Raw genomic sequence first — 27,023 nt, 5'->3', positions numbered from 1 at the left:
GCTTTCCTCTCCACCTTTGGCCAACACCTTCTCAACAGCCTTAAATAGGGGAGATTCCTTAGCGTTTTGCAAGCAACGTGTTACCAACTGACTTTTGTTACACGAGGGTGGGGGTTTTGCATTCTTGTTTTTCTGCTGAAATCGAAACAAAATAATATTTAGGCCTTTTTCACTGATAAATTCAGGAGAAAAGAAGAAGGAGAAACATTTTGGCACAAAGCACGGAGATGGAAATATTCTGTAAAATATTTCAAAGCTATTCAAAACCGGCCTTCAGCTGATGGGTGTTGTACACCCTGTTGGGCCACGAGGACTGAGGAGGAGCTGAGGGCTGCCTAGCCTGCACCTGCCTGTGCCCACAAGCCCTGATGTGGCCCAGTCGGTGGGTGAGATCCAGGGAGAAAAGGGTCAATCCTCTTGCTGAGAGAGCCTGACCTTGCTTCAGCTCCTGGAGCATCCCCAGATCAGTGCTGTGTGTGTGGACCCCCCTCCAGTGCTCTGAGGGTCCCCAAACTGCAGTCAAGAGGCTCCCCATTCAGGCCCATCATTCAGGCTCTGTGGCTTTCTCTGGAGGAGAAATGATTGATTGAAAAAAGAGACGTTTCATCCTTAATTCTGCAGTTCTCCTGTCTTGTCCGAGGTCCATCAGTGCAGGAGGGGGGTTCCTCAGGCCTCTGTTCCCCCTGCCAGTATCCCATCCCCTCTGCTCCTCTCCTTGCCCCTCTCCATTTACTCTCTATAAAAGCAGTAAGTGAACAAGTGAATCAGCCTTGTCCAAGGATGAGCCAAAGTCAGTGTCTGCTCCCTAATCTTGCCTGGCATAAGTAGCAGATCTGGTGGCAGACCAGGCATGTCCCACTGTGCAAAATTACCCAATATTACAGAAATTATCTTGTATTGCTGAGCCATGGTAGTCCTTATTAGTCATTCTCGTGTGTTTGCAGACTCTCTGGATAGAGTACGTGCACGTGCCAGGGCACTTGCTATAGCACAGTAAAGCGTTGTTGAAGCATTTGCTCACTTCAAGGAGCAAATCTTTTGGGGGAAACATCTCAGAAAGTGGATGGAAGAGTGACAGACATTGAGAGACCCTCTGCTAGCACAGTCCCCTCCCATGGCACCAGGAACAAACCCACTTCCCAGCCCCGCAGCAGGAAAGAATCCAGATTCGTCATAACTGTCCTTCCACCTCCAGCGTCTGGATCGCTCTGGCAGAGGAACCTGCCTGCACTGGCCGCCAGGTTAACCCCTCCTCGTGGCACTGAGCCTGCCCAGCCGGGCACTGCTGGGATCACCTTGGCCTCTGCGAGGTTCCTGCCTGGTGTCTGGGCTCTTGGAGAGACCGCAGAGCCTCCACAAGCCCCCTGAAGGTGGGCACGGCTCAGGGCTTTGCCTTCTCAGTTAATGCTATGTCACGCTGTAGCCTTCGATGGTGCCTCTGAAGCCACCAATGGAAATTTTGAGCTTGTCTAAGGCAGGCTTTATTCAGCTGGCCCACAGCATCCTTCCTTCTTTGGGTTGACAAATGGTCCAACGTGGTCACATTCGACGTGACTGTGGTTCAGCGGTGCTCCTGAGTCTTTTCCCCCTACATTGCCACCAGGCAGGGGACCTCGAGGAGCCTGCAAACTGCACCAAGGCACGGTGTTTCCCCACACTCCCTGGACAGGGGGGCGTGCACCACTTTTATCACGCTTTCTGTTTATTATCAAGAGGAGAGTTGTTAGGGCAGGCTTGCAGTGAGAGCTGCATTGAGGGTCTCCCAAGGCACACAGGGGCAGCTCTGGGGTCAGCAGCCAGGCAGAGGGTGTTGTCACCCCCTCTCACACTCCCCATTGGGTGCTGGGAGTTTTGCCAGTTCAGTTGTCTGATGCAGATTGTGATCAGTTAAGCAGTTTTCCTGTCTCTCAATCTCAATTTCTACCAGCTCTATCTGGTAGACACTTATCAGGCCATTACCACTGCGCTATCTGAGTATCTCTCCATCCTCCCTGTATTTATTTCCCAAGTGGTCCTTGGGGCTATGCTGGGCTATTGCCTGTGCTATTGCAAAACACCATCCCGGGGCTCACCCGATGTCAGGGTTGAAGTAGGGTGTTTGATCCTTATACCTATGTCCTAGAAACTGCTTCACCCTTTCTATAAAGACCATGGGGTGCCCAGCCGGCAAAGGAAAGGAATCACTCCAAAATCTCACATCCTCCCACGCCCCAGGCTGAGATCAAGTCCCTGAGCTTGGCCAGGGGTTTCAGCAGGGCCAAGATTGTTCCGGTTCCTCATTCCCTTCCCTCAAACCCCAGCATGGCCCCAGCTGCCTTTTTCCTTCTCACGGCATTTCTGTGCTTCGCTGGGAGGTGCAGCCCAGATGACCGGGCCGGGAGCTGGTGCTGGGGTCCCCGGGCTGCAGACTCCTGCAAACCATGTGCCCAGCAGGCCAGGTCCTGCCCAGGGTTCAGGAAATACCCTTTCTCCGTGTGACTGTAATTGTGGCCTGGGGTTTCTCAGGCTGATAATCCATTTCCTACACCTGCGACAACTCACCAGGCTGGAGGTTGCCTAGGATGGGAGAAAAAAAACGTGGTGACCATGTGGTACACGTCACCACAGTGGCACACAGAGGCATTGCTGGTGGCAAGGAGACCCGAGGTGCTCCAAATTCACCGCAGCTGAGGGAGGGTGCTAGGGCATTACATGGCGTCCCTGTAGAACACAGCACACCACTGGGGTAGGACGTGCCAAGATCCAGCATTTTGGGTATTAAGAAACAGGTCTCCCCTCAGGCGAGCAATGTAACCACAGGCGAGTCCCCAACAGCATTGTCATGGACCCCAACTAATCGATGACCAAGGCATCACCCAGAAAAGAGAAATTGCACAGCATTCTTTGGCATTTCAAGAGCAGCGCTGGGGTCCTAGGAGCTCTCAGAGGCCTTGTGAGAGCACCGGCAGCAGGTGGGACCCCAAAGTGGTTAAACCGTGGGATGGTGGAACATGGAAAACAAGCCACCCGTTACCCCACATTAACTCAGAGCACAGCCCTGACAGTTCAGTCCCTTTACGGAACTTGGTTGAGCAACCACAACAAAACCCGCTGGGAATTTCAAATATGCTCCTGTCTGGAGAGGTCCTGGATCGGTGCTGGCTCTTGCGCAAGACACTCCGCATGGTCCCACGCTCCTGGCACGGAGACCACCGGGTGACACGGCGGGGGACAGCGCTGCAGAGGTGCAGCCAAGGGGACCAGGTCTGGCTTCTGCATCCCTGCACGTGCCGCCACAGCTCCTCTGCAGGGGGCAGAGCTCGCCACCCCCTGGTCCAAACCAGCTGGAAACAGCCAGATGTGTCCCAACCTGCCAGGGCTGGCGTGAGACCCTTCCCTTCCTGGGGATAAGGGAAATGGGGATGGGCAGAGGGGGGCCAGTACATGAAAAGGGTCTCTTTTTGCTCATTTGCTCATGTCTCTCCCAGCATAGGGATGGACTCACCAAGCTCATATCTCTGCTCTGAGGGGTGTGTTTTATTTGAGCAGCGGGTGGACAGAGTTCCTCTGGGAGGTGCAGTAACACCCATGCTATCAGGAGGCAATCTCTGCTAACAACTCGAGTGCCACAGGCGTTTTGGCTGGGAAGGCCCAGACTGGTGTAGGGACATTCCCTGGGCTGCAATGTGTTAAAAAAATATAAATCTTCAGGCAGAAATTACACACAAGAATGGGGGGACGATGAATTTTTCACTGGTTTGAGGAGCTGCAACGGAGTAATTAGAGAAAGCAGCGATATTCCTGCTTCCTTAGGCCTCCCTGTGAGAGCACAGGGATCTTTAGCAGGCTGCAGCATCTCTGAAAACAAAATGGTTTCTGTCTCCGAAAACAAAGGCAGCTTCCCAGTGACTTACAGCACATGATGGAAACTCTTTCCCACCATTGTCATGGGCTCCGAGATACCCACTGTGAGGCAGATCCAACCACAGATCAGTTTCTCTATTTTCTGTGCATACACGCTTGTCTCAGGCAGCCCCAGTGGTGAATTCAGCATCCTCGTCTCTCGTGGGAGCGTGAGCAGCCTCCGTTCCACGTGGGCTTTCCCCAGCAACTGCTGGAATACAGGTCCTGCCTCTTCACCCTGGTGTAAGGGAACGGCAAATGCGCCTGTGTGTCAGCGCTCACTTTAAGACTGGCTCAAATCCAGCCTAGATGTAACCGAGCAACTGCCCCGAGCGCTCAGCATCTACGCGGAAGGGCAAAGCAGAGCGGAAGAACAGCCAGCACAAGTACCTATAGTGCAGGAGCAGCTTAGCATCCCCTTGCAACCCAGCAGAACTTAGCTGGGTGAAAATGAGGGGGGTTTGAGGCTGCAGGGCCCAACCTGATCTCTAAAGGCTGGCGTCACAGCAGGTTGTATAAACGTCTTATAGAAACATCCCTTGAGAAAGTCATGCCTTTGGACTGTGTGTCATTCTGCATGTAGAAAATTGCTCATCAGCTCTTGTGACATCGCTCTGGGCTCCTGGCTCTGCAGAGGCCTTGTCTTGGGAAATCAATACTGGGTCAAAATATGAGAGCACCTGCATCCTGTTGCCTGGGGAAGCTGAGGCCCAGGGGCAAAGTGCGAGGTCTAAACCTAGGCTCCAAATCCACAAAACTAGTGACTGTCCCATGACCAAAAAGAAAACAGCATGAGAAAGAAAAGGGCGTGGGCTGCAGTGGGGCTGGAGGGCAGGGGAGCAGCCCCACAGGCTGGCCCACCCCTGCTGTGGGTGCCCAGGGGCCCTGTGGGACCCTCAGGAGCATGGGGGAGCTGGGGTCCAGGGGAGGAGACATGCAAGGGTGCAGGATTGGAGGTCTGCCCAGCTGGCATGGTTGGAGGGGGCAGGTGCTGGCTGCTGCAAAGGTTCTGTCCCAGGGTGCAGGGTACGTGCCAGCCAGGGCAGGCTGCCAGCCACGTGCTGGCGGTGCAGGCTGCCAGGTGTGGGGTCACTGGGTGCAAAAGGGCACAGCGGGTGATGGGGGTGTGGGGGTGCTGGGTGCAGAAGTTGCAGGACTCATGAAAGTGCAAGTGCTGCCAGGTGCAGGGCTGGTGCAGGGTGCAGAGGTGCTGGGGCCACAGGGGTGCAGGCTGCAGGGGTACTGGGGTGCAGGGTGTGCCAGGGACGCAGGGGGTGTTGGGGGTGCTGGCTGGGGCGGTTGCAGGGCACAAGGGTGCAGAGGTGCATGGTGCAGGGGCTAGGGTGCAGTGGTGCTGGGGTTGCAAAAGTCCTGGGGTACTGAGGGTGCAGGGGTGTGGGGGATGATCAGTGCAAGAGTCCTGGAGGTGCAGGGGTCCTGGGGATGCAGGGGCGCTGGGTGCAGGGTGTATAGGGGTGCTGGGTGTCAGCATGCAGGGTTGGGGGTGCAGGGGTGCTGGGTGCACAGCGTGCATGTACGCCAGGAGTACGGGGGTGCTGGGTGTGCAGAATGTGTGGGGGTACTGGGGGTGCAGGGTGCTGGGGTTCGGAAGTGCTGGGCGCTGGGGGTGCGGGGTGCAGGGTGTCCGGGGTGCCGGGTGTGGGGGTGCAGGGTATGGGGGTGCGGGGTGTGGAGGGGTGCAGGGTGTGGAGGGGTGCAGGGTGTCAGGCCGGGCCTGGCACTGGCCGGTCCTCCCATCCGGCAGGGGGCGGCAGTGGTGGCGGGCGGCGCGCGGGCCCCACCCGGCGCGCGCAGGGCGCGGGGCGGCGCGCGGCGGTGCTGCAGGAGGGTGCGCGGCGCGCGGACAATACCGGGGCGGCGGCGGCGGCTCGGCCCTGCCTCGATCGGCTCCGCCCGGACGCGCTCGGCCCGGCTCGGCCGCGATCGGCTCGGCTCGGCTCGGCCCCGCCCCGGCTGGCCCCGCTCGGCCCGGCCCGGCCCGGCTCGGCCGCGATCGGCTCGGCTCGGCTCGGCTCGGCCCCGCCCGGCCCGGCTCGGCCCCGCTAGGCTCGGCCCGGCTCGGCTCGGCCCCGCCCCGGCTGGCCCCGCTCGGCCCGGCCCGGCCCGGCTCGGCCCCGCTAGGCTCGGCCGCGATCGGCTCGGCTCGGCTCGGCCGCGATCGGCTCGGCTCGGCTCGGCCCCGCCCCGGCTGGCCCCGCTCGGCCCGGCCCGGCCCGGCTCGGCCCCGCTAGGCTCGGCTCGGCTCGGCTCGGCCCGGCCCGGCACCATGCTGGCCCTCTTCAACAAGCTGCTGGACTGGTTCCGGGCGCTGTTCTGGAAGGAGGAGATGGAGCTGACCCTGGTGGGGCTGCAGTACTCGGGCAAGACCACCTTCGTCAACGTGATCGCGGTGAGTGCCGCTCCCCCCGCCCCCCGCAGCGCCCCCGCACGTCCCGAGCGCGGCCCCGGGGCCCGGCGGTGCCGCTGCGAGGGGCTCGCCTGGGCGCTCACCCCCTTTGGCCTTGCACCCCACGTTGCGCCCGTATTGCACCCCACCTCGCTGCTCCCAAGTCATGCTCCCCCCTATTGCACTCATCTCGCGTCCCCCCTCGTTGCACCCCAGTCTTGCACACACGCGGTTGCTCCCCAGAATTGCTCCGCCCTATGGGCACCCCAGCCCGGAAATGCATTTGGGGAGTGGGGATGCGGGGTGCAGGCTGAGGGGTGCGGGGTGCAGGCCCAGCAGCCCCGGGAGGCCCCGGGCAAACCCCGGCGTTCGCTCGCCGCATGCCCGGTGCGGAGCGCGGCGGCCGGGGGCCGCAGCCGGAGCAGGCCCGGGGCAGGGTCCCGGCACCCGCCTGCCCCGCGCGGCTGCGGCTCCGCCGCCCGGGAGCTGCCGGTTTCGGGGCACGGGCCGGTCCCCCTGGGCGGCTGCCGCTGCCAGGGCTGCGGGGCCCTGGGCGCCAGGGGAAGCTCCTGCCCTCGACCCTTTGCGGCAGGCGCTTTGTCATGGCCGGGCCCCGCCGCCGCTGAGCCACCGCAGGGCTCGCGGGGTTTTTGCTCGGTGGCCGGCGTGGGAGGTGATTTGCCTTGTGACCCTCTGTCCGCGCCTCGGGCGGCACCCACCGACAGCGGCGCTCCGGGGGTGCTGCTGCAGCGACACAAGCTTTGCACCCAAACGGGGTAGCGACACCCGCCCTGGGGACCCTTCAACCCCGGCCTCTTGCCGGCTGCACTGCCTCGTCCCTGGGGTCCCTGGGTCCGGCGGCGGAGCAGGAGCAGGGGGTGCTCTGGACCCCGAAGCCCAGGGTGTGGTTTCCATGGGTGTGCTCGTTGGAATCTCCCCTCTTCCTTTTTGGGTTATTCTCATCCTTTCCAGATGTGATGCTGCAAGGCAGGAGCCGCTGCCGGGCCGATCCCGAAGGGGCAGGGGCTGTCACTCCCAGGGGTTTCATGGAGGGAGGCGGATGCGGATTGTCTGGCTGTCCCAGTTCCCCCATGGCCCCCCTCGTCTGTGCACGCTGCTTCGCGCGGTGCCTTGGCTCCGAAGCAAAGCAAGTTATTTCTGCTCGCTCAGGGCGCTGGAAGCTGCTGGGCTGTCAAAGGTGATCTTGCAGCTAATTTGGAGGCTTCGTTGCGCTGTAGCTGTGCTCCCTGGCAGGGTTTCCCTCAGTGCCGGGCACTGCACGGACGAAAACGTCCTTCCTGAAGTGCTGTGGGACAGTGGGAGGACACCCTAAAATGCTTTTCAACCCAGAGACAACAGAGCTCCTGCTCTCGAGCTGTGTTGCTGGCAGTCACCGCTCGGTGCTCAGGTCTCCTGCTGGTTCTCCCCGCAGACCCACGCCCACCTTGGGGGACAGGGACCTTTGTGGCTCTGGGACAGTGACCATGAGCACCAGTCCTTTTTGGGGTGACTTCGTCTCCGCTGTTTGTGTGCTTAATGGTCCTTTTTTGCAGTCCCATGTCGGGGGGACGTGGCGGTGCCACACCTGGGCTAGTCCTGCTCTGGACCCGCCATGTGTTGCTAGCATGCTAATAACGACACAGGCTGCGTTAGAAATGGAAAAGTAATTTGGTACCTTTTTCAATAGTGGGATAAGCTTTGAAGGGTGATGGGTATCCCAAACCTGCTGGGCTGTTTTGCCAGCGTGGAGCTGGATATCGCTGGGGATGTCCTCATCCTCTTGCAACGGCTCTTGTGCCACCCCTTTCCCCATGTGCCGCCTCCTTTCCCATCGGGTCTGCAGCAGGCGGGGCTCAGCATGGGCTTTGGTGGGGTTCCTGCTTCTGCAAGTAAACATTTCGTACCTTGCCATTTTGCTGTGTGCAAGACCCCTCCTGCAAGACCCGTGCACCGAGACTTTTCCCACCTAGCCCGTATTGCTGGCGACACCCCAGAATTACAGCAGCTCTCGAAGGAAGCTCTGTGTGCGTGGGCTGAAGCTGGCTTCGTGGTCTGCTGGTGCGTCGGGAGGTGGCACCTCTGTGGTGGGGGCACCTTGCGGAGCGGTCGTGCTCAGGGTGCTGAGCAAGGAGTCTCTGCTGCAGTTTTGCCTCTGCCTGTGAAGTTACTTGGAAAGTTCAGATTTTGTGGCAGACTCGCACCAAAAAGAGGCACTGACCTTCAAGAAACATCCTGTAAGGACGGGCTTGTCGGGGACAGCTGAGTAACAACAGGGCACACAGAAAATCCCGACTCAACAGGAACTGCATGAGAAGTGTTTGAGCTGTCTGGGTTTAAGGTGACGTAATGAAAGTGCTAGAAGGGGAAATAGCTGTGATTTGGGCTGTGGGGAAGGGAAAAACCTGAACTAAAAAGTCTTGGACATCAGCGTTGTTGGGGAGATCTCCCAAGAAACCTCTGCGGGCGCAGGTGATGCTCCCCTGGCCCGTGGAGCGATACAGGCGCTGGGGCTGGAGCTGCTCCGGGGGCCTTTGTGCCATCCTTGTCTTCCAGGATTTTTAGCTGCACCTGGCTGGAAAATGGAATCCAGTTGCCTGGAGGATTGGGTGATTTCCTACAGCAGCCCAGAGCTGTGGCTGTGCCAGGCGAAGGCTTTGCTGAGGGCAGCCACGATGCAAGGGATGATGCCTTCTGGGTGACCTGGCCGGGGGTTTTATTCTTCAGGGCTTATTTTTTGTCTCCCTGGCTGTCGGGAGCTGAAGTCCTGCATGCAAGGAGGGGCAAAAGACTGTAGAACACATCTGAGCTTGGGTTTAACCTGAAGCCGGTGGGCTTTTAGCTGTCTTTTCCCCAGTCTGGGGATGATGAGGGTGAAACTTGGGGGAATTGGGAGCGCCTCAACGGGTGCTGGGGCTCAAAACCCATCAGTGCAAACACGTTTAGAAAAAGGTGTTTTGCTGCTTTTGACTCAACATCACACATCTTCCACCTGCGCTAGAGAGCCTTCCAAGGGAGCGGAGCCGCAGAGACTGAGTGCTGGGTGTCAAAGCTGCGTGGTGGGGGTGCCTTGGGCAGCATCCCGCGCTTGAACCCCGCTCAGAAAGTGATTCCAAGCAATCCTGCAAGAGGAAACCACGTCAGCCTGGTACGTGGCATCAGGTAGGATGATGGATGCGGTGGCAGCTGGCCAGCTCTCCGACAGCGCTGCTGGTTGGGGTGCATCCTGACAGCGGCTCAAGGGCCGCAGAGCTCAGCGCTGGCTCCCACCCGTCCCGGGGAGTCACCGTCCCCCTCCGCTGGCCAGCTGGCCCGTCCCTGCAGGGTGCGCTGGGGTGCCTGAACCTGGGAGGGGAGTCGGCATCTTCAGGTCCTGCAAGGTCCCCAAGGGTTGGTGGGGAGGTAGAGATGAGATGCTGGTGATGATGATGAGAGGGAAGCAAGGAGACCTTGTTCCAGTGCATTTTCGCCGGCCTGCCTGGCACCCACCTCTCCCAGTAGCTCTGGACATGCCCCTTGTGTGGGGTCTGGCAGGGCCACGACGGGGTGGGAGGAGGATGTGGGTCCTTGCTCTGGGTGGTCATTCTGCCTCCAGATGCAGAGTCTGGGCCCTCGATGGCTGCTTCTGTTGCACCTGAGCTTCATAACACAAAAGGCAGTAGGTTTTTTGCAGGGGTTTCTCCATGTTTTTGGAAGAGGAGAAGGAGCTGGCTGGGCCCAGCACAGCCTTGCCTTGCTGCTGCAAGCTCTCATAGAATCATAGGATGTCCTGAGCTGGAAGAGACCCACAAGGACCGTCAAGTCCAGCTCCCGTCCCTGCACAGGACAAGCCCAAATTCGCACCGTGTCTCTGAGGGTGTTGTCCAAGTGCTTCTTGAACATTGCCAGGCCTCCCTGGGGAGCCTGTTCCAGGGCTCCACCACCCTCTGGGGGAAGAACCTTTTCCTAATACCCAGCCTAACCCTCCCCTGGCACATCTCCCTGCCATTCCCTCGGGTCCTCTGTCATCATGAGCCAAGAAAAAATGGACAGTGAGTTTTTGCCAGGATCATACAATGGTTTGGGTTGGAAGGGACCTTTAGAGGCCATCTAGTCCACCCCCCCTGTAGTGAGCAGGGACATCTTCAACTAGCTCAGGTTGCTCAGAGCCCCGTCCAGCCTGGCCTTGAGTGTTTCTAGAGAATCTACCACCTCTCTGGGCAACCTGTTCCAGTGTTTCACCATCCTCATAGTAAAAAATTTCTTCCTTATGTCTAATCTGAATCTACCCTCTTGTAGTTTAAAACCATCACCCCTTGTCCTGTTGCTGCAGGTCCTACTAAAAAGTCTGTCCCCATCTTTCTTCTAAGCTCCTTTTAAGTATTGAAAGGCTGCAATAAGGTCTCCCCACAGCCTTCTCATCCCCAGCCTGCACAACCCCAGCTCTCCCAGCCCGGCCTCGCAGCAGAGGGGCTCCAGCCCCCGGAGCATTTCTGTGCCCCCTCTGGCCCCGCTCCAGCAGCCCCGTGTCTGTCCCGCGCTGAGGAGCCCCGAGCTGGAGGCGGCGCTGCGGGGGGGTCTCACAGAGCGGGGCAGGGGGGCAGGACCCCCTCCCTCGCCCTGCTGCCCGCGCTGCCGGGGATGCAGCCCCGGGCACGGCCGGCTTCTGGGCTGCAAGAGCACATTGTTGGCGCCTGTCCAGCTTTTCACCCAGCAGCACCCCCAAGTCCTTCTCCTTAGGGCTGCTCCCCACCCCTCCATCCCCCAGCCTGGGCTGGTAGCGGAGGTTGCCCCGACCCAGGTGCAGGAGCTTACGCTTGGACTTGTTGAACCTCTCGAGGCTCCCACAGACCCCACTTCTTCAGCTTGTCCAGGTCCCTCTGGATGACAGCCCATCCCTCAGGTGTGCCAGCAGCACCACTCAGCTTGGTGTCATCTGCGAACTTGCTGAGGTTGCACTTGATCCTGCTGTCTGTGTCACTGATGAAGGTATTGAACTGTACTGGTCCCAGTACAGGCACTGGTCCCAATACAGACAAATGATGCCTGAGTGTGAGTCGCATTGTCCAGAGTAGAAATGTAAGCAGGTCCGCAGGGCTTGACCAGGGTCACCCAGGCGGGCAGTGGCACCATCTCCTTCCTGCTTGGCAAGAAACCCCAAACAAGCCCATCTGCTTGCCCTGAAGAGCAGTGTGTTGCAGAGCCGTGAGCTGGCCACCGCGGGTGCTCCAGGGTCCAGCCCGTGCCTGGATGTACACACCAGGGTGAATGCACCCAGCCCGGCGTCCTTGGCACCAGCCCCTGGCTTGCTGCGGTGCCGTTCAACCCATAGATGCCCTGTGCAGCCCATGGCGGTAAAGCTGCTTGGCTGCTCCAGGCCATGTCCCTGTGTACTGGGGGCAGCGGGGTCTTGCCTGCACTCTGGGCTTCGCCAGAAGAGCCGTGGATGTGTTGCTGCCCAGCTCAGGACAAGGGTTTGCAGGACCAGCTGTGCACTGTGAGGGGCTCTGGGGATGCTGGGAGAGGGACCGAGCCTGGTGGGACACTTTTGTGCCATGCTCAGGCTGCCTTAAACCTTCCCCACCCCCCCCACCATCATGGCACGTCTCTGAGCCATTGCTGCCCCAGCTCGGGGGCATGGTGGAGAACCCAAAGTATAGGAGGGGAGAAGCACCTTGGCATTGCATGAGGCTTCTGGAATGTTTATGGGAACAAACATGGGGAATAAGGGAATAAACAGTGTCTGTGGTGTGTCAGCAGGTTGCTGGTCAGTACATTGGCCTGGCTCAACCGCCCTGGGCTCAGCCAGCGCAGTCTGTCCAGCCTTACCAAACCGCATCTCTAACTATTCCCCGGGGTAAGGGCCCCCATCTCCTGTGTGCTCGCGTGTGTTTGGGGGTCTGAGCACCTGCAGCTGGTCCCTGAACCTGAGAACGCTGAGGAGAGCGACTGACCCATCCCACGGCTGATGGGTGCCGGCATCACGCTGCACCCGAACGGTGGCGTTTGGGACTGCTGCGCCCTGGCCAGGCTTTCCTGGGCACGGGTGTGTGCAGGTGCCGGGGTAGAGCCGGCTGTGGAAGTGTCTGCCTGGCCATGCGTGGGTGCTGTCTGCTGGGTGAGAGCACTGGCACATCCTGAAAAACCCAAGCATAGCCCTTGAATCCGCCCTCAGCATAACCTGAGGTCCGGACGTAGCAAAGACCTGCTAATTAAGGAGTGTTGTAATTTATTTTTTTTTTAATTAGAGAGTGCAAAGTTAAAAGGCAGCCCAGAAGAATGTAAACGTCAGTAAGATTGTGAAATTGAAGGGTAGCATGAGCCTCGAGCAGCCTGGGTTGGAGATCTCTGGTCTTTCAAAGCAGGGCAGCCTTGGAGATTGATCCAGCTTTGAAGAACCAAGGACTACCAGGCTGTGGCGAGCTCAGCGAGGGCTTTATTTTTCTGCTTGGTCCTTACAGCAACTGCTGGACCAGTGCCCCTCACCTGAAAGGTCCCGTATGGCATACCACCGCTTCGTTAACCCTTCAGCAATCAGCCTTCACCCCTGCGGTGAAGCCAGGTGCTGCTTGAGAAGGTGTGGTGGGACTCCATGTCCTCGTGCGCTTTGCAGGGGTCTGAGGGAGGAGCCGGTGCCCAAGGGCATGTTGGGAATGGGCAGAGTCAGGCACGTACGAGCTCAAAACTTGGCGTCTGTGCCTGGTGGATCGGTGGTGGGTACTCACTGCCTTAAAGGGATGAACAACACGCGCATCGGAGGCCGATGGCTCTGCAACCTTGGAGCCATGGACGGATGGCCAAGGAGCAACTTCCTGTTTTTTCTGGGCCGGTAGCAAGAGTCTACCAGCTACAGCCTCGTGAGAGGCGTGTCCTTGTCCCCAGCCTTCTCCTCTGTTTGCACAGCCTGCACCCACTGCTTGCTTCTCCATTTTTCTTGTTCTGTTTTTTTTTTTTCTTTTTTTTCCAATGGAAAAGCAAATGCAGTCCTCATTGCCTCTAAAAGTAGAGGACGTATCAGCGTTGGTGTAGCTCTGGGCTACCTTACGCCTGCTTTTTAATTACTGCCTTTTTGCTGATTTTCTCTCCTAGTTAACTCCTCTTCTCAGGAGCAGCAGCTTCAGCAGGTGGAAGAGTTGGTTTCTATGGTCACTGCTTAAATATTTACTTTGCTCTCATCTTTACAGCCTTGGAGAAAGTAAGGATTTCACTTGAATTCAGTTTCACTGGTGGCCACCAGCCCTGCCCACCATGGCTGTGGCGTTCCCCAGCCATAACACACACACACGCAGAGGCCCCACGGCTGCTCTGGCAGTTGTCCCGGACCTCCTGGTCCCTCCAGCAGTCACCTTCTCCCACGGTCTCCCTTCTGGGCGTGTCCACCCTCTGGCTCCATGGCCGCTCCACCTGCTCCGCGGTGGCTGCGCCAGGGACGAGCAGCCGCTGACCCCTGGTTCAGGGACCAGCTGCAGGTGCTCAGACCCCCAAACACACGCGAGCACACAGGAGATGGGGGCCCTTACCCCGGGGAATAGTTAGAGATGCGGTTTGGTAAGGCCGGACAGACTGCGCTGGCTGAGCACGAGGCATGGCCAGACCAACCTGCTCACCAGCAACCTGTTGACCCTTTTTATCCCCTGTCCCTCTGTTTTCCCAGGTTTGTTCCCAGAGACGTCCCAGAAGTCTTGTGCAATGCAGGGTGCTTCTCCCCTGCCATACTTGGGGTTCCCCACTTGCCGTTGTGCCCGTGGGTAGAGGAACCGGCTCTGGCCGTCCTGCTGTGGGAGTAGCTGGACTGGGAGTTTTGGGGGTTCATCCACCTGTTCTTGCCTCTTTGTGCTCTTTGTGTGTGTGCAGATGAGCTTTTTTATCACAGAACTTAATAATTACCTCTGCCAGGCTCATCTAGGAGATTCCCTGCAGCTTCCCCTTGATTAAACCCAGCTCAGGAAGGAGGGCACAAGGATTTGTCTTCATGAGGTGCCACCTGCGTCCTGGCCAGGCTGCGGGCCTGCAGCACAGCTACCGCAGTGCTGTACCCTCTGGAGCGCAAGCGTCCTGCAAAGTGGAAGCTCCCCCAGCCCCGCTGCTGGCTGCCGCTGCCTCGGCTGGGGCGTCGCGGCTGGTTTGGGATGCTGTGCTTGGGGGAGGGAGGGATGGGAAGGGAGAGCGCCCAGCTGAGAGCAGGGCAATGGGCAGAGGTCTCCGAGAAGCCAGAGCAGTGATTGAAGTGGGGACAACCTGAGCACTGTAGTTCAGTAGAAGACCAAGGGAGACCGAGCAACCTCAGGAACAAGAGTTGGGCCAAGCTGCTCCAGCGCTGAGTTTGTATGAGCTGGATTGGACTGTGGGGGTGGGGGCAGATGGATGCTGGCAGGGATGGAGCAGGGGGACGGAGGCATTATGGGTGGGGATGCATTAAACACCACGTCTTCAAGGCTCCATTGCTGGGGCCATGCACTGGGCTGGGTGGGCAGAACCAGGGGTGCTGGTACCATGTAGCCAGCTCGGGTGGGTCCATCATGTTTGGAGACGTGCACTGGACAGCAGAAAGGCTGCTTCCGTTTCCTTCAGGAGGGCGATGCTCAGGGCAGAGCTGCTAAGCTGTGACCTTTGCCTTGTCCCAAAGGATCTGGAGTCCTCCGAAGGTGTTGCCTGCTGCCCCTGTGTTGCGGGGTTGGCTTGGGATGTGCAGTGCAGGGTGGCTCTGCCTTGGTCCTGTCCCACATCATTCCCCAAGCTCGCAGGAGGGGACCTTCTCTGTGCCTTGCTTGTGTCTGGAGGCTTTTGCTTTTCTCCAGGGTTTCTATAACAGACCCTGTGCTGCCATTAAGGAGTGCTGATGCTGGTGGGGTCTGTGCACATCCAGTACCCCAATGCTTGGGCCAGCAGCAGTCACTTTAGAGCCACCAGCGCTTTGTGTGGCCACCACCTCTTTCCTCCACCCAGATGCTGCCTCATTACAGACTCATCCTGAACCAGAGCAACCGCTAATAGATTTGTGGGCAGTTGCGGGGTCCGTCTGAAGGGAGTGTGGGAGCAAACATTGCTGCAACTCTTCTATAGAAAAGCCTTCTCCACCTCGGAGTCGAGAGCTGCGTTGCGCGTCCCTGGGGAGCTGCTGGGAGCATCTCATGTGTATGTGCATCCCTCTCTGCCTCTGACGGGGTGTTGGGTCAGCGCAGCCTCAGCGCCACCATCCAGGGTGTTTCGGGCTGTGGTGCAGTGCTGAAGAAGCAAAAGCAACCCAAGGATCTTTCATCTGAGAAACCTCATTTTTCTGAAAGAAACTGTGCTTCAGGGATACCATGCTCTAAGAAAAAAAAAAAAGAGCCATTAGCTGCATTGCAGGGAGTGGGATGAATCTGTCCTGGAGAGCATTGCCTTGCCTGGCTCCCGGGGGCTTACTGGCATTTACTGGCAGTGTTGGTCACACCGGCATCACTTGGGCTCCTGGGTCACCTGGAGTATGGCCTGGCCATGTGTCTATCTGCCAATAGATCATGTATGCTAATTGCAGGTGGTGGTTTTGAGACCTTCTGCTTTGGGATGGAGGGGGACGGGGGTGCCCATCCCTCTCCCACAGTACCATGTTTGTCCACCTTGGGCGAGTACCTTCAATGTGATCCCGCTGCACGGAGGTTTTGAAACCAAAACATGCTGAGGATTTGGGATTGTCTCACTCTTGGACCCGTGTGGCTCTCCCTCCTTGCTGCCAGCCCTGGGGTAGCTCCACCCCACCTGGCTTCGGGTGGCAGTCCCCCTTCCCAGGTCTCTGGGTTCCCTGGGAGGGCTGTGCTGCACCTGGGGACAGCCCTGTCCCCCCCAGTGCGTTCTGCAGGGGGACACGTGGCTCCATGATGTAGGTGCCCTGCAATGCTTAGAGCCCCAAGGAGCTGTAAGACAAAGGGAAACATTGTAAAGGCTTGGCTTCAGTTTGGCTTTTTCCCGTCCGAATGGGATGCTTGGAGTCGAGTGTCCGTCTGTGGGGCTGTCATGGCTCGGCTTGGTGGTGCAAGTTGTGCTGGGAGGCCGGAGCAAGCCGGTGCAGCGGGGCTGCTCTGTTTTGAAGAAGAGCTGGAAGAGCAGCTGCTTTGCAAGCGAAGCTCCCGGCTGCCAGGCGCTTCTGCCCTGCGCTGTGCACAGAGCTGGTCAGGGAGCTTGCGGGTGAGAAGTTAAACCCCCCGCCTTTCTCTCCGGGTTGGAGCTTGGACGGGGTTCGTCAGGGACCCGGCGCTGTGCCACGCAGCGGGGGATGCCTGCAGGAGCGTGAGGCTGCGTGGTTTGGGGTGGTCCAGGCATTGGGAGTCATCCAGCCAAGGGCACTTCGGGCATCTGCCTCTGCCCCATGGAGGACCATGTTCTGGTGGAGACAGGATTTTAGATGACCAGGGGCTGGGCTTTTGATGCTGCCACCTCCAGTCCCCAAGGAATGGCTTGTTTGTGAGCACCTGGGGATACGGGGCTGTAAAACAGCCAGCAGCGATTTATCGAGAGGAGGTTGCATCAAAGTGGTGCCACCCTGTGCTAGGACAGGGTGACAGCCGCCTGGCTACGGCGCGGAGCAGGGCCTGGCCACCTCGGCTTGGCACCCTGCTCGCCAGGGCGGGGGCTGAGGTTGCTTCTTCATGTATGCCAGCAAGCTGAGGCCCCAGGTGCTGGCCGAGCGGGGGACGATGGCTGAAGTGACAGGCGACATGGTGTACACGTGCATGTGGCAGAGGATGGGGCTCAGAGTGAGCTGGGGGCACTGCTCGCCCCCACAAAAGCTGGATCCTGGCTGCCTCTCCCAGTAACCCAACTGGAAAGTGGTGGGGCTGGGCAGAAAGGTAATTTGTCTTCCAGCCAGGGCACCGAGACAGGGTGATTTGGCCAGGGTGCTGAGGGGACCCTGGCGAAACCACTGATGAACTGATGCCTGCAAAGACCTGATCCCGTTGTAGCCACAAAATGCATCTTTCCTGCAAGGCTTTTTGCGCCTCCTGGAAGAGTCCCATTCCCAAGCGACTGGTGCAGCTGGGCGCAGTCTCTGGGGTCAGCACGGATGCTGTGTCCATTGCGTAACCAAAATCTGGAGGAAAGATGGGTCCAGCAAAGCTTTTGCGTGCCTACAGCTGGGCTGGTCTCCGCTCTCGCCAGTAGTGGAGCTGCCGATGGCTGGACCCTGCAGGTAGTTGAAGATGTGCTGGAGGTGTCAGCATCCAAGAAAGTTGGAGAGGGAAGAGGGGACATCATGTTTCTACTGATTAAAGTTGCTTTCAGAAAGCAGCTGTTGCAGAAGGAGAACGTTGCAGCACACTGAAGATGCCGCCGTGGGTGCCAGGACAGCAGGGACCACGTGCAAACGATCCTGGACCACAACATCTCATGTTCCCAGGCTGGCCTTTTCTGGACAGCCTGAGTGGTTTTGTGTTGCCCCCTTGGCCATGGGCCTGGAGGCAGGTGCCACGGTGGGGGAAGGATTTGGGGCAGGAGCAAGGCCGTGCTCTGCTCACGGAGACGGGCTCACTCCCATCTCTCGCGGGGGAGAGCAGAGGTGACTCCTGGCTCCTGCAGCCCATCCCTTCCTGGAACAAGAGCTACCATCACACATGAACCATGTCTCAGGTGGCTTTCACACAGCCAGAAGTTCCCGCGATGTGGTCTGGGATCCCAATGGAGCTGCTTCTGAGAGCTTTCAGCGATTGCTCTCCACGCCTTCCAGTCATGATAATGCTTTAAAACCTGGTCCATAAAGCCAAAGTGTGTGTTGAACCTCAGTCCACAGGAGACACCCGCCATATCAGCCAGTGGTAGAGGGATTCCTGCCTGATTCCCCTCCTCTCCCCCGCCAGTCCCCAGCATGGTTCCTGGGTGCCCCGTGGCTCAGAGCCCCCCTGGCTGTTGGGCTTTGCTGATGAATGCAAACGGGAAATGAAAAAGGGAAGCAGCGCGTATTGCAGAACCGTTGGAAGAGGTCAGGAAAACCCTGGGGACTCGCTGATGTGGTGGCTCTGGGGGAGTGGTTGGCTCGGCCAGGCACAAAATTCTGCTTATCAGAAAAGGGTATAAATTGCCTTCCGTTTTTGAGATTTGTGTTAACTGAAAGAAAACCCAGAAAAGTCCTGCAGAAACTGAGAATTTAAGCCAATTAAGAGCTGCTGGGATGAGCTTGGCCACGGCTGGTGGTTCCTGCAGGTTTCTGGCACTGATGGCCAAAAGCCCCAGCACTGAGGTATCCTGGTTATCAAAGCCCCTTCCCTGTTGGCTTCCCCAGCATCCCAGTGCAGGGCCTTCCACAAGGATACATTTAGAAAGCGAAGAAGATAAACCTGTTTTGAGTGCCAGTGAGGCTGCGGGCCAGGCGGGAGGCTGCAAGAGGCAGAGGGTGAATGGCTGTGGCAGCTCCTGCCCCTGCCCCGGGGGTGCTGCTGGGGCTGCCCGGAGCATCCCTCTGTGCTGCTCAGCACAGGACCATCTTGCGGTGTTGGGATTTGAGCAGCAAACGGGTAGATGGGATGGGTTTTAACAGACCAGTGCCGTTCTGTCCCTCCAGTGCAGAGCCAGGCACGTGGGCTGGCGAGGCGGCATCTCCCCACAGCAGCAGAGGGACTGTTCCTGCTCACCGCTCTGACAAGACAAAGCTAGTTTCGCTGTGGCACTGGGATGCTGCAAATCTGTGGCCATTTCATGCTTCTCCTGCCTGACACGGCTCGGAGCTGTGCTGCTGGGGGACACGCGATGGCAGCTCCTGGGGAGGGACCCTTTGCATCCCCCACGTCATCCAGCACAAGCACCCGGCTCTCATGTACGGGCGGGGTGCAGAGGCTTGAGGACCCGTGCAGGCAGGCGGCAGACCTGCAGGAAAGCAAAAGTCAGTCTGGTTTGGGCTGGGCCATAAACGATCGGAAGCAGGAAACGTGCCAGAGCCCCCAGGACTCTTGGCCGAACAGGAGCCGATGCAGGAGGTGGCTCTCCTGGGTCAGAAGCCCGGCCACCAGCCTGCACTCAGGGTTTTTGCAGGGCTGCCAGCGGGTTTTGCGGGAGAGGTTTGGGCCCGGCACGGCTGACCTGAGGTCACTGCAGTGGGCACAGACCTCTGCCTCCTCCTGCGGAGGGCTTGGGAATCCCACCTGGAAAGGGCTGGCTGGGGCGAGCCTCCGCCACCCCACTGAGACGGCAGCGTGCCTGGGGGCAGCAGCTCGCTGCAGGGCTGGGGGCTTCCCCAGGACACCCAGGGTGCCCTGCGCCCCGTGCAGCCGCAGCGTTTCCCTTCTGCAGGCATTTTATCTCTTTGGCTCTAATTTTTCTCCTGGTGTGGACCAGGAGGAGGGTGGTGCTGTACCCGCCACGGGGCTGGCAGAGTGTTTGGGGTTATTTCCAGGCAGGCTTTCGGCCTCGCTGCGCGGCTCGGGGCAGGCTGGTGGGGTTTCCGTGCCTCCTGACGCTGTTTCACCTTGTTCCTTGCAGTCAGGACAGTTCAACGAAGACATGATCCCGACGGTGGGCTTTAACATGAGGAAGATCACCAAGGGGAATGTTACTATAAAGGTAAGGTGCAAATGTAATGGCCGGTGTGGGCTCTTGGGATGAAAGGTGGGGTGAAGGGAGGCTGGTGGAGCTTCTGCTGGAGGTTGAAAGATGCCGGCAGCCCCAGCTGTGGTTGGGAAGATCTGCCCTGTTAGGTTTCTGCAGGTACCCACCAGAGGAGATGGTGGAGATGTAGGAGATCCAGATCTCTGCAGTAAGAGCCAGCCCAGGCTGCAAAGCTGGAGGTTTTCTTATACCTCTGGCTTGCTGGCAGGAACTCGTGGATGTGGTCACCTTGCTGGGCGTGGGAGCATGGGGAAAAACAAGTCTTGGCTTGTAATTGTGGTCTCTGCCTCAAGAGGAAAGGGAGAGGAGGTTTCTACCCCTTCTGGATCTTCCAAGGGGCCTGGATTGGAAAATGACAGTGGGATGGGCTTGAAAAGCTCATTGGGGATCCCTGCCTGCTGCAGAAATGTTTCTGAGAGCGTGCTGAGTGTTTTGAAATGGTAAATGCATCAGTGAAAGGCCAGGAGGGGTGGTGGGCATGGGGAGGAGCCCCCTGGTTTGGGCCAGGGGGTCCATCCATGCCAGCAGGGGCACATCAAAGGAGGTGTTCAACACCCTCCAGCTGCCCTTCCTGAGATGTCTCCTCTCTTTGTCAAGTCGGAAGCCTCCTCGTTGGGTTTGAGGCAAAGAGGAGGGGCTGGGGCGGGTTTGGTTCATGCCGGGTGCTCTGGTGGGGTGGCTCTGTGGGGAAGGGCGGTGGGCAGGACGGTGGGTCGTGGGCAGGACGGTGGGGTAACGCCGCCTTCTCCCTGTCACAGCTCTGGGACATCGGTGGCCAGCCGCGGTTCCGCAGCATGTGGGAGCGGTACTGCCGTGGAGTGAGTGCCATCGTGTGAGTACCCCTGGGAGCTGAGAGCCCCGTCACCCACGCGCCGATGCTGGGCCCCGCCAGCGGGTGGGGGCGCGGTCCCGTCCCCTCACCCAAGGGTGCTGGGCAGGGCTGAGCCGCGGGACCTGCAGTGCCTTTGCTGCTGGAGCCAGACACCTGTGCTGGGAGTTGGGGTGCTTCCCCCTGGGACTGGTGCCTCATGGGCTTTGAGCACAGGGCAGCCGGGTCCCCCAGCCGGGGCAGACCCTTCCCATCCCACATCGCTCTGCCCAGCTCTGTTCCTCGGCTCTTGCTCCTCCTGGCTCCCGTGCTTCCCCTGCGCTGCCTGTTCGTCGCAGGGGCTGAGCAAAGGCCATCGGTGTGGCTCAGGCCTTTGCAAAAGGCTGGTTTTAAGGGTGGGCGCCAGCAGCATGTTTTCAGGTTGTGGTGTTTATGTGCTGCTGGATGAATCTTGTGCCGAGAGGAGTCTCCCTGCAACATCCACTGCTGACTGTCAGCAAGTCTCTGAGTGTCCCTGCATGTCCCCTGCTTGCAAACGTTGCAGTAAGCGCAGTCCCAAGGCTGGCAGGATGCTCGTGGGAAGCAGGCTGCCTGCTCTTAAGGACAAGAATTTACCCTAGAAGACCACATCAGTGTTGCTTAAACCCAATTAGAAAAGCACATTTATGTGATCTTCCCCAACTGACAGTGCCCTGGCATTTTGGAGGGCTCGGTTTCTTTACTGCCCTTCCCAACTGCAGGTCTGGCAGGTGAGGAGGAGCGAGGGACTGCTTGTCCTGCGTGTTGGGACAGTAGTGTCTGGTCCTGCCCTTGTTGATTTTCACCATACTGGGACATGTCCTTGACACTTTTTATTACAGTGAACTTCACTGGGAATGACAAAATCCCTTTTTTTTCCATTCCTTTGACTGTCTCCTTCCATAATTTCATTATTTTTCCAAAGTGGCACATCTGGTTGAGAGGAAATGAAAGGACCTGTGGCCATCCAGGTCATGCTTCAGTCTGCCTTCCTCGCCTCAAGCTGTGCCATGTCCCTTTTCTCTTGCCTCAGCCCTCCCACCCTCTCCAGCATGCCGAGAGCTCGTGGCAGTGCCTGGGTGGTGTTTTTCCCTCTTGGTACAGCCATACACATTTTTCTGTGTTCAGCCCTTCAGTAAGTAAAGGCTCTTTTCCTATTTTTAATAAACGGCACAAGGCCTGCGGAAGCTTGATGGTGTTTCTCACTTCTTCTCTCCCAGCTTCTTGATCTTTAAATTAAAGGCTGCTTTGATCAGTTCCTCCCCTCAGTTTTGGCTTCACTTAAGTCCTTTGCAGGATGGGGGTCTGCCCATAAGAGCCAAATCCTTCCCTAAATCTCCCCATCAGAGCAAGCATTGCTGACTGCTGGCTTCACGTGCCCTTTGCTCTGTGCCCCATGCCCAAGACTGCTCCTGTAGAGAAGATGAGCAGGTCCTTCCCCCTGCCAGGATCTCAAGTTGACATCTTCTCCTCTTCATCATCAGTGTCTTCCCCACTTGTCCTCTATTCTGGGTGTCTCCAGAAGGAGCTGCCACATGCAGACAAGCTTCACTTGGGCGCCTGGGGACAACGTGTGTTTTGCAGCTCTTCTGCCCGGGCAGTGCCTGCTGTCAGTGGGGTGGGCCACTGCGGGTGCAGGGACGGGGAGGTCCCCCGCTCCCCTGGGACACACGAGAGGCTCTCAGCCCCACAGCCTTTTGTGCAAGAGGGGTCCTGGGGGAAGGAGCCTGTTATCCATCACCTCCATGCACTGGCCCGAGAGCCGGTGGGGGCGATGTGGCTTCCATGCAAGCAAGGTTGGGTGGTGGCACAAACCTCAGCACAGCAGCAGGGCGCGGGGACCTCAGTGCCTACGCTCAGGGACATCTCTCCTCTTGCAGGTACATGGTGGATGCCGCTGACCAGGAGAAGATAGAGGCCTCCAAGAATGAACTGCACAACTTGCTCGACAAGCCACAGCTCCAGGGCATCCCGGTGAGCTGTTACCTGGACAAGGTCCCCCAGCCGCTCGTGGCCCCCAGGCCAGCGGCTGCCACGGTTTGCAGCGAGGGGCTTGTACCTCGCAGAGCAGATTCGGGGGGCAGATCCCCTTCCTCAGGGGGGTCCCCTTCCCTGCTGCACTCCTGCAGGAGCTGGGGAAGTGATGCCTTCTAGCCCAGGGCCGGGCCAACCAGAAGGGAAGGGAGCTTTAGAAGAGACCAAAAAGACCCCTCAATATGTGAGGTCTGTCCTCTCACATGATGCTTGCGGGAGGTGGGCTGTGGCAGCGGCGCTGGGCGTGCCAGGGTGGGACCTGGGATGCTCCAGAGCATCCAAAACTGGCATCCTTTGAAAGGAGATAATAGAGGATCTTGCTCAGATCCCAAACGTTCACTGGCAATTAAATTAAGCTCCCGACATAACGTGCTGCATTTGCAGCCCTTCTGAGTGCTATTTTTTGACAAGTCTCCAAATTTAAACTGGGGGGTGCTGCGTTACTGGGCTGCTGCTGCAGAGGCCCCAGATCACCCCAGGAAGGCGGCTGCAGCCTCGGTGCTGTCCTTGTCAGACGACAGTCGCATGACGCGCTCCGGAGGGATGAACGAGTCCTGCCGGGTGATTATTTTCTTTGCATAATCTGAGGATGTTATTGTGGATGTGAAAAGCCTTGAAGTAAGGAGAGATCAGTTTATGGTGCAAACAGCCGTTGCTTTTCTGGGCTGGCTGCCTGCGGAGGGCAGGTTCTGCACGCATCCGTGTCTCACTCCTTCCTGATAACGTTAGGTTTAGCCGTTTCACCTGATTTTTTTGCTCAGTGACAGCAAGAGGCTCCTGGGAGAATGTTCTAGATGGCATGAGAGGTGCTGGTGCCCTGCAGGGAGGATGTGCTGTGGGGCCAGCTTCTCACTAGGACTAGAGAGTACTCAGGAGATACTGTGTAAAGCCTAATTAAGGCTGTTAATTGAAGTGCTCTGCCTTCTCATCGCCCACTGAGGGGGTTTTCTTTGTCCGGGCACACCCTGGTGAAGTGGACAGGGCCGTCTTGCATCTCAAGCAGGTTCCTGCTTGGTCTGGTGGCCAGGAGCTTCAGGTGTCCCCTCTCCCCTCCTGCAGGTCCTAGTCCTGGGGAACAAGCGAGACCTGCCCGGTGCCTTGGATGAGAAGGAGCTCATTGAGAAGATGTAAGTGTGCCGGTGGCCCGGGCGGCTGCGGTAGGGCTGGGACAGTGTGACCGCCCGTTCCTGCTGTGCCCTCTCTGGCACCGTCACCCCGCTGTGCTCTGCCAGGGCTCCTTCCCCAGCTGGGGTGGCATCGTGGTGCCTGGGGTGGGCTGGCAGAGACCGGTGGCTGGGGACGTCCCGAGGCAGCGGCCGGCAGAGGTGATGTTTCTGCGCTTCTGGGGATGGAGAGGAGCTGGGAGCCGCAGCCACCAGTGCCAGGGCTGGGTCCTGTGTGCCACACGGTGGCGTTGGGGCCCGGCACGGCCCAGCACTCAGCGGTGGAGCGGGGCTCCTGCGTGGGTGCTGCTCCCGTCACCCCCTCACAGCTCTGCCCCGCTGCCTGGTGCGGGAGCTGCGCCCTGGCAGTGGGCAGCCCTCAGTGCTCGCAGGTCGGATCCTGCTCCAGCGTGTTACACCATCCATATACTTCTCCCTTATTTCACCACCCTTTGCCATGCTGGTGGGCAGCCTCCTGTCAGCTGACGCTGCCTGCTGCCCACCTCCCCGCCCCACTGCAGCTGGGGGACTGGGACGCTGCGCTGGCTCGCAGCATCTCTGCTCCCTCCAAGCTACCCTCGGAGATCTCCCCTGTCCCACAGCACCCACAGAGCTCCTGTGCTGCCAGACCCGTGCTGCTCCCAAACCCTCCCTGCCCTGGCTCGCTGCAGGGCCGTGCAGCCAAGGTTTAGGGAAGGAAGCTGTGTGATTTGGTGGCCAGGCTCTCCTTGAGGTCAGGTGCCTCCTGCCCCGTCACGTAGCCCCTGCAGACCGCACCTGGCCATCGGTCATGGGCACAGTGCGCCAGTGTCCTCGCCCAACCTGCGTGCAGGTCCCCGAGAACCTGGGGAGGTGTCGCCCCTGCAAAGCGTCCCCTCTCTTGGAGCTGGGGTCCGAAGGGACCCTTCAAAAGGCTGCCCAGAGGCGTCTCCCGTTGCTGCTGATGCGCAGCCCCGGGTGTCTGCAGCCAGAGCTCGCTCCTCTCCCGCAGGAATCTCTCCGCCATCCAGGACCGAGAGATTTGTTGCTACTCCATCTCCTGCAAAGAAAAGGACAACATCGGTGAGTACCGGCAGCTCCAGCGTGGGCCCCCGGGTGCCGGGGGAGGGGTACAGCCCGTGCCCGCAGGAGCAGCATGCACCGGCTCTTTCCCCGAGTACAGGAGGGAGGGGCTCTAAGTGTCCCCTTGCCTTCACAGACATCACCCTACAGTGGCTTATCCAGCACTCGAAGTCTAGGAGAAGCTGAGATCCCACGGACCATGGCTCGGATCGGGAAGATGCCATTGTACAAGCCCGCGCCCCTTCTCTCTCCTGCTCTGTCCCTCCAGCTCTCTCTCTAGATGGGTATTTTTAGGGGACCCCAGACTCCACTCGCGTTGAGGTGGAGCCCTTGTTTTTATTGTAAAGAAAATGTCCGACTGCCCTCCTCCCCTCTCTGTCTCTTCCTCCCGTTTTGGCACTGTTCTGTTGTTGTCTGTGTATACAGTATATATATATGTATATATATTTTAATTTTTTAATTTAAGCGATAGCGCTGTTATTAAACTGGGCCCTGTGAGTAGTAGGAAGGCTGTGGGCTCCCTGAGGCCGGCCGAGGGTCAGCACTGGGAGGAAGATGAGGGTGGTGGCAGAAGGCCATCCTTGGGGATGGGGCTGTGCCAGGCCTCTGGCAGGTCCCCTGGGGCTCCCCCATCCCCTCTCTGGGTGTCCTGCCTGTACCCCTGGGCAGGGAGCATGCTGGGGGGTCAGGAGCATGCCTGCCTTGCCCCTCCCTGGGCTTTGTCCCCATGGGTAGGGTGTGGGGGGGAGGCGATGCCACTGCCCCCCCCAGGCTCCTTGCCCCTTCCAGGGGGACAGAGGTCACCCACAACTCACTGCAGTCAGCCTCCCCCCCCATCGCCTCCAGCTGCTGTGCCACTGCCCCACTCCCTCCTTGCTGCCCTGGGCTGCTCATGCCCCTGCCCCATGTCCCCCCTGCCCCTGCACCTGGGCCCGATCCTGCCCCACTGCCCAGCCCTGCTTCTCCACTGTGCTGGGCAGCGAGCGGAGGGGCTGGTGCCAGCGTAGGAGGGGCCCAGCAATGCCAGCAGCCCCCGTGGGGAGTGGGGGGCTGGCTCCTGCCCCCCACCGCCCCAGCTGCCTCCAGAGGTGGCTGGGCCCCACGTAGCCTCTCAGGGTGGCCGCGCTGGTTCCCCACGTGCCAAAAGGCATCACCTGTGCCTGGCCAGGGGCTGCTGGCTCTGCTCCAGCCGAGGACATCCATGTAGGGACGCCAAGGAGGGGTGGGACACATGGAGACACCTTTCCCCAGGGGCATGGGGCCGGGAGAGCCCCTGTGCACCCGCACATTGCCTGCCAGAGCCAGGGGGTGCTCCGGGACGTGCCCCGCTCCCCAGCTCTGCCGCCCTGGCTCGGGGGGGACATGGGGGCAGGGGGGGCCTGGGGGGGAGCACAGATGGGTCATTGTCTGCAGGTGGGAGAGGGTGAGATGAAATTTGGGGAGGGGGCCAGGAAGGCTTTGCCCATCTGTGCTGTGTGATGAGTTGCTGGGTCTCTGCAGGTGCAGCCTGGGGGCCTGGTCAGGATGTTTGGGGCCATTTTAGGGGGGACTTAGCTGGGCTGGGAGGGATGCGCTGGCATCGGGAGGGTGGGTGCATAGTGGGATCAGGTCAGTGCACAGCGGGGAGGCAGCTGCCGGTCCCCAGCTCAGGGCTGGGGAAGAGGGTGGCAGTGGCCCAGGGGCAGGGGGCTGCAGGGCCCCTCTCGCTGCCCCTTCCCCTGCTCGGCTCCAGGGCAGTGAGGCCAGAGGTTTCTCTTCTGTTCTCGTTTTTGCAGAATTGCACAAAGAGAGGTTTCCTTTGTCTTATTTTTTTCTTAATTTAATGAATTGTAAAGTGTTGTCACCCCCCACCCCCTCTTTTTTTTTTTTAAGAGATATTTTGACTCAGATTTGACCTCTGTTGGGAAATGATTCTTGTAACTGTACAATTTTTTTGCCTCCTAATAATAATAAATTAACAATTTTGCGTTGGGGGGTGTGGTTGCAGTCACGTGGCTTCCTCGCCGTCGCTGCCACCCATCCCTCCTCGGTGCTGTGCCCACACTTTGGAGCATAGGGTGGGGGTCCCTGTCCCCCAGAC

The 27,023-nt window shown here is 59.0% G+C and overlaps 1 protein-coding gene and 1 long non-coding RNA gene across 2 annotated transcripts; both read left to right on the top strand.

The window, feature by feature from the left end:
• Positions 1–6,025: 6,025 nt before the first annotated feature.
• ARL8A (ADP ribosylation factor like GTPase 8A) lies at positions 6,026–26,913 on the top strand. The gene is made up of 7 exons (XM_064471813.1): positions 6,026–6,292; positions 19,712–19,792; positions 20,596–20,669; positions 22,565–22,658; positions 23,778–23,845; positions 24,873–24,943; positions 25,080–26,913. Exons 1-7 carry the CDS (start codon positions 6,170–6,172, stop codon positions 25,127–25,129), a joined length of 561 nt encoding a protein of 186 aa, XP_064327883.1. The 5' UTR covers positions 6,026–6,169; the 3' UTR covers positions 25,130–26,913.
• Positions 6,928–10,543, top strand: LOC135316862 (uncharacterized). Its single transcript, XR_010376079.1, has 2 exons — positions 6,928–8,627; positions 9,288–10,543. It is a non-coding gene; the product is annotated as an uncharacterized LOC135316862 (long non-coding RNA).
• Positions 26,914–27,023: the final 110 nt, after the last annotated feature.

This window comes from Phalacrocorax carbo, chromosome 23, assembly GCF_963921805.1.
Source record: "Phalacrocorax carbo chromosome 23, bPhaCar2.1, whole genome shotgun sequence".
Classification (NCBI taxonomy): Eukaryota; Metazoa; Chordata; class Aves; order Suliformes; family Phalacrocoracidae; genus Phalacrocorax; species Phalacrocorax carbo.
Note: the sequence above shows the minus strand (reverse complement) of the source record. Positions and strands in the feature narration are given on the sequence as shown.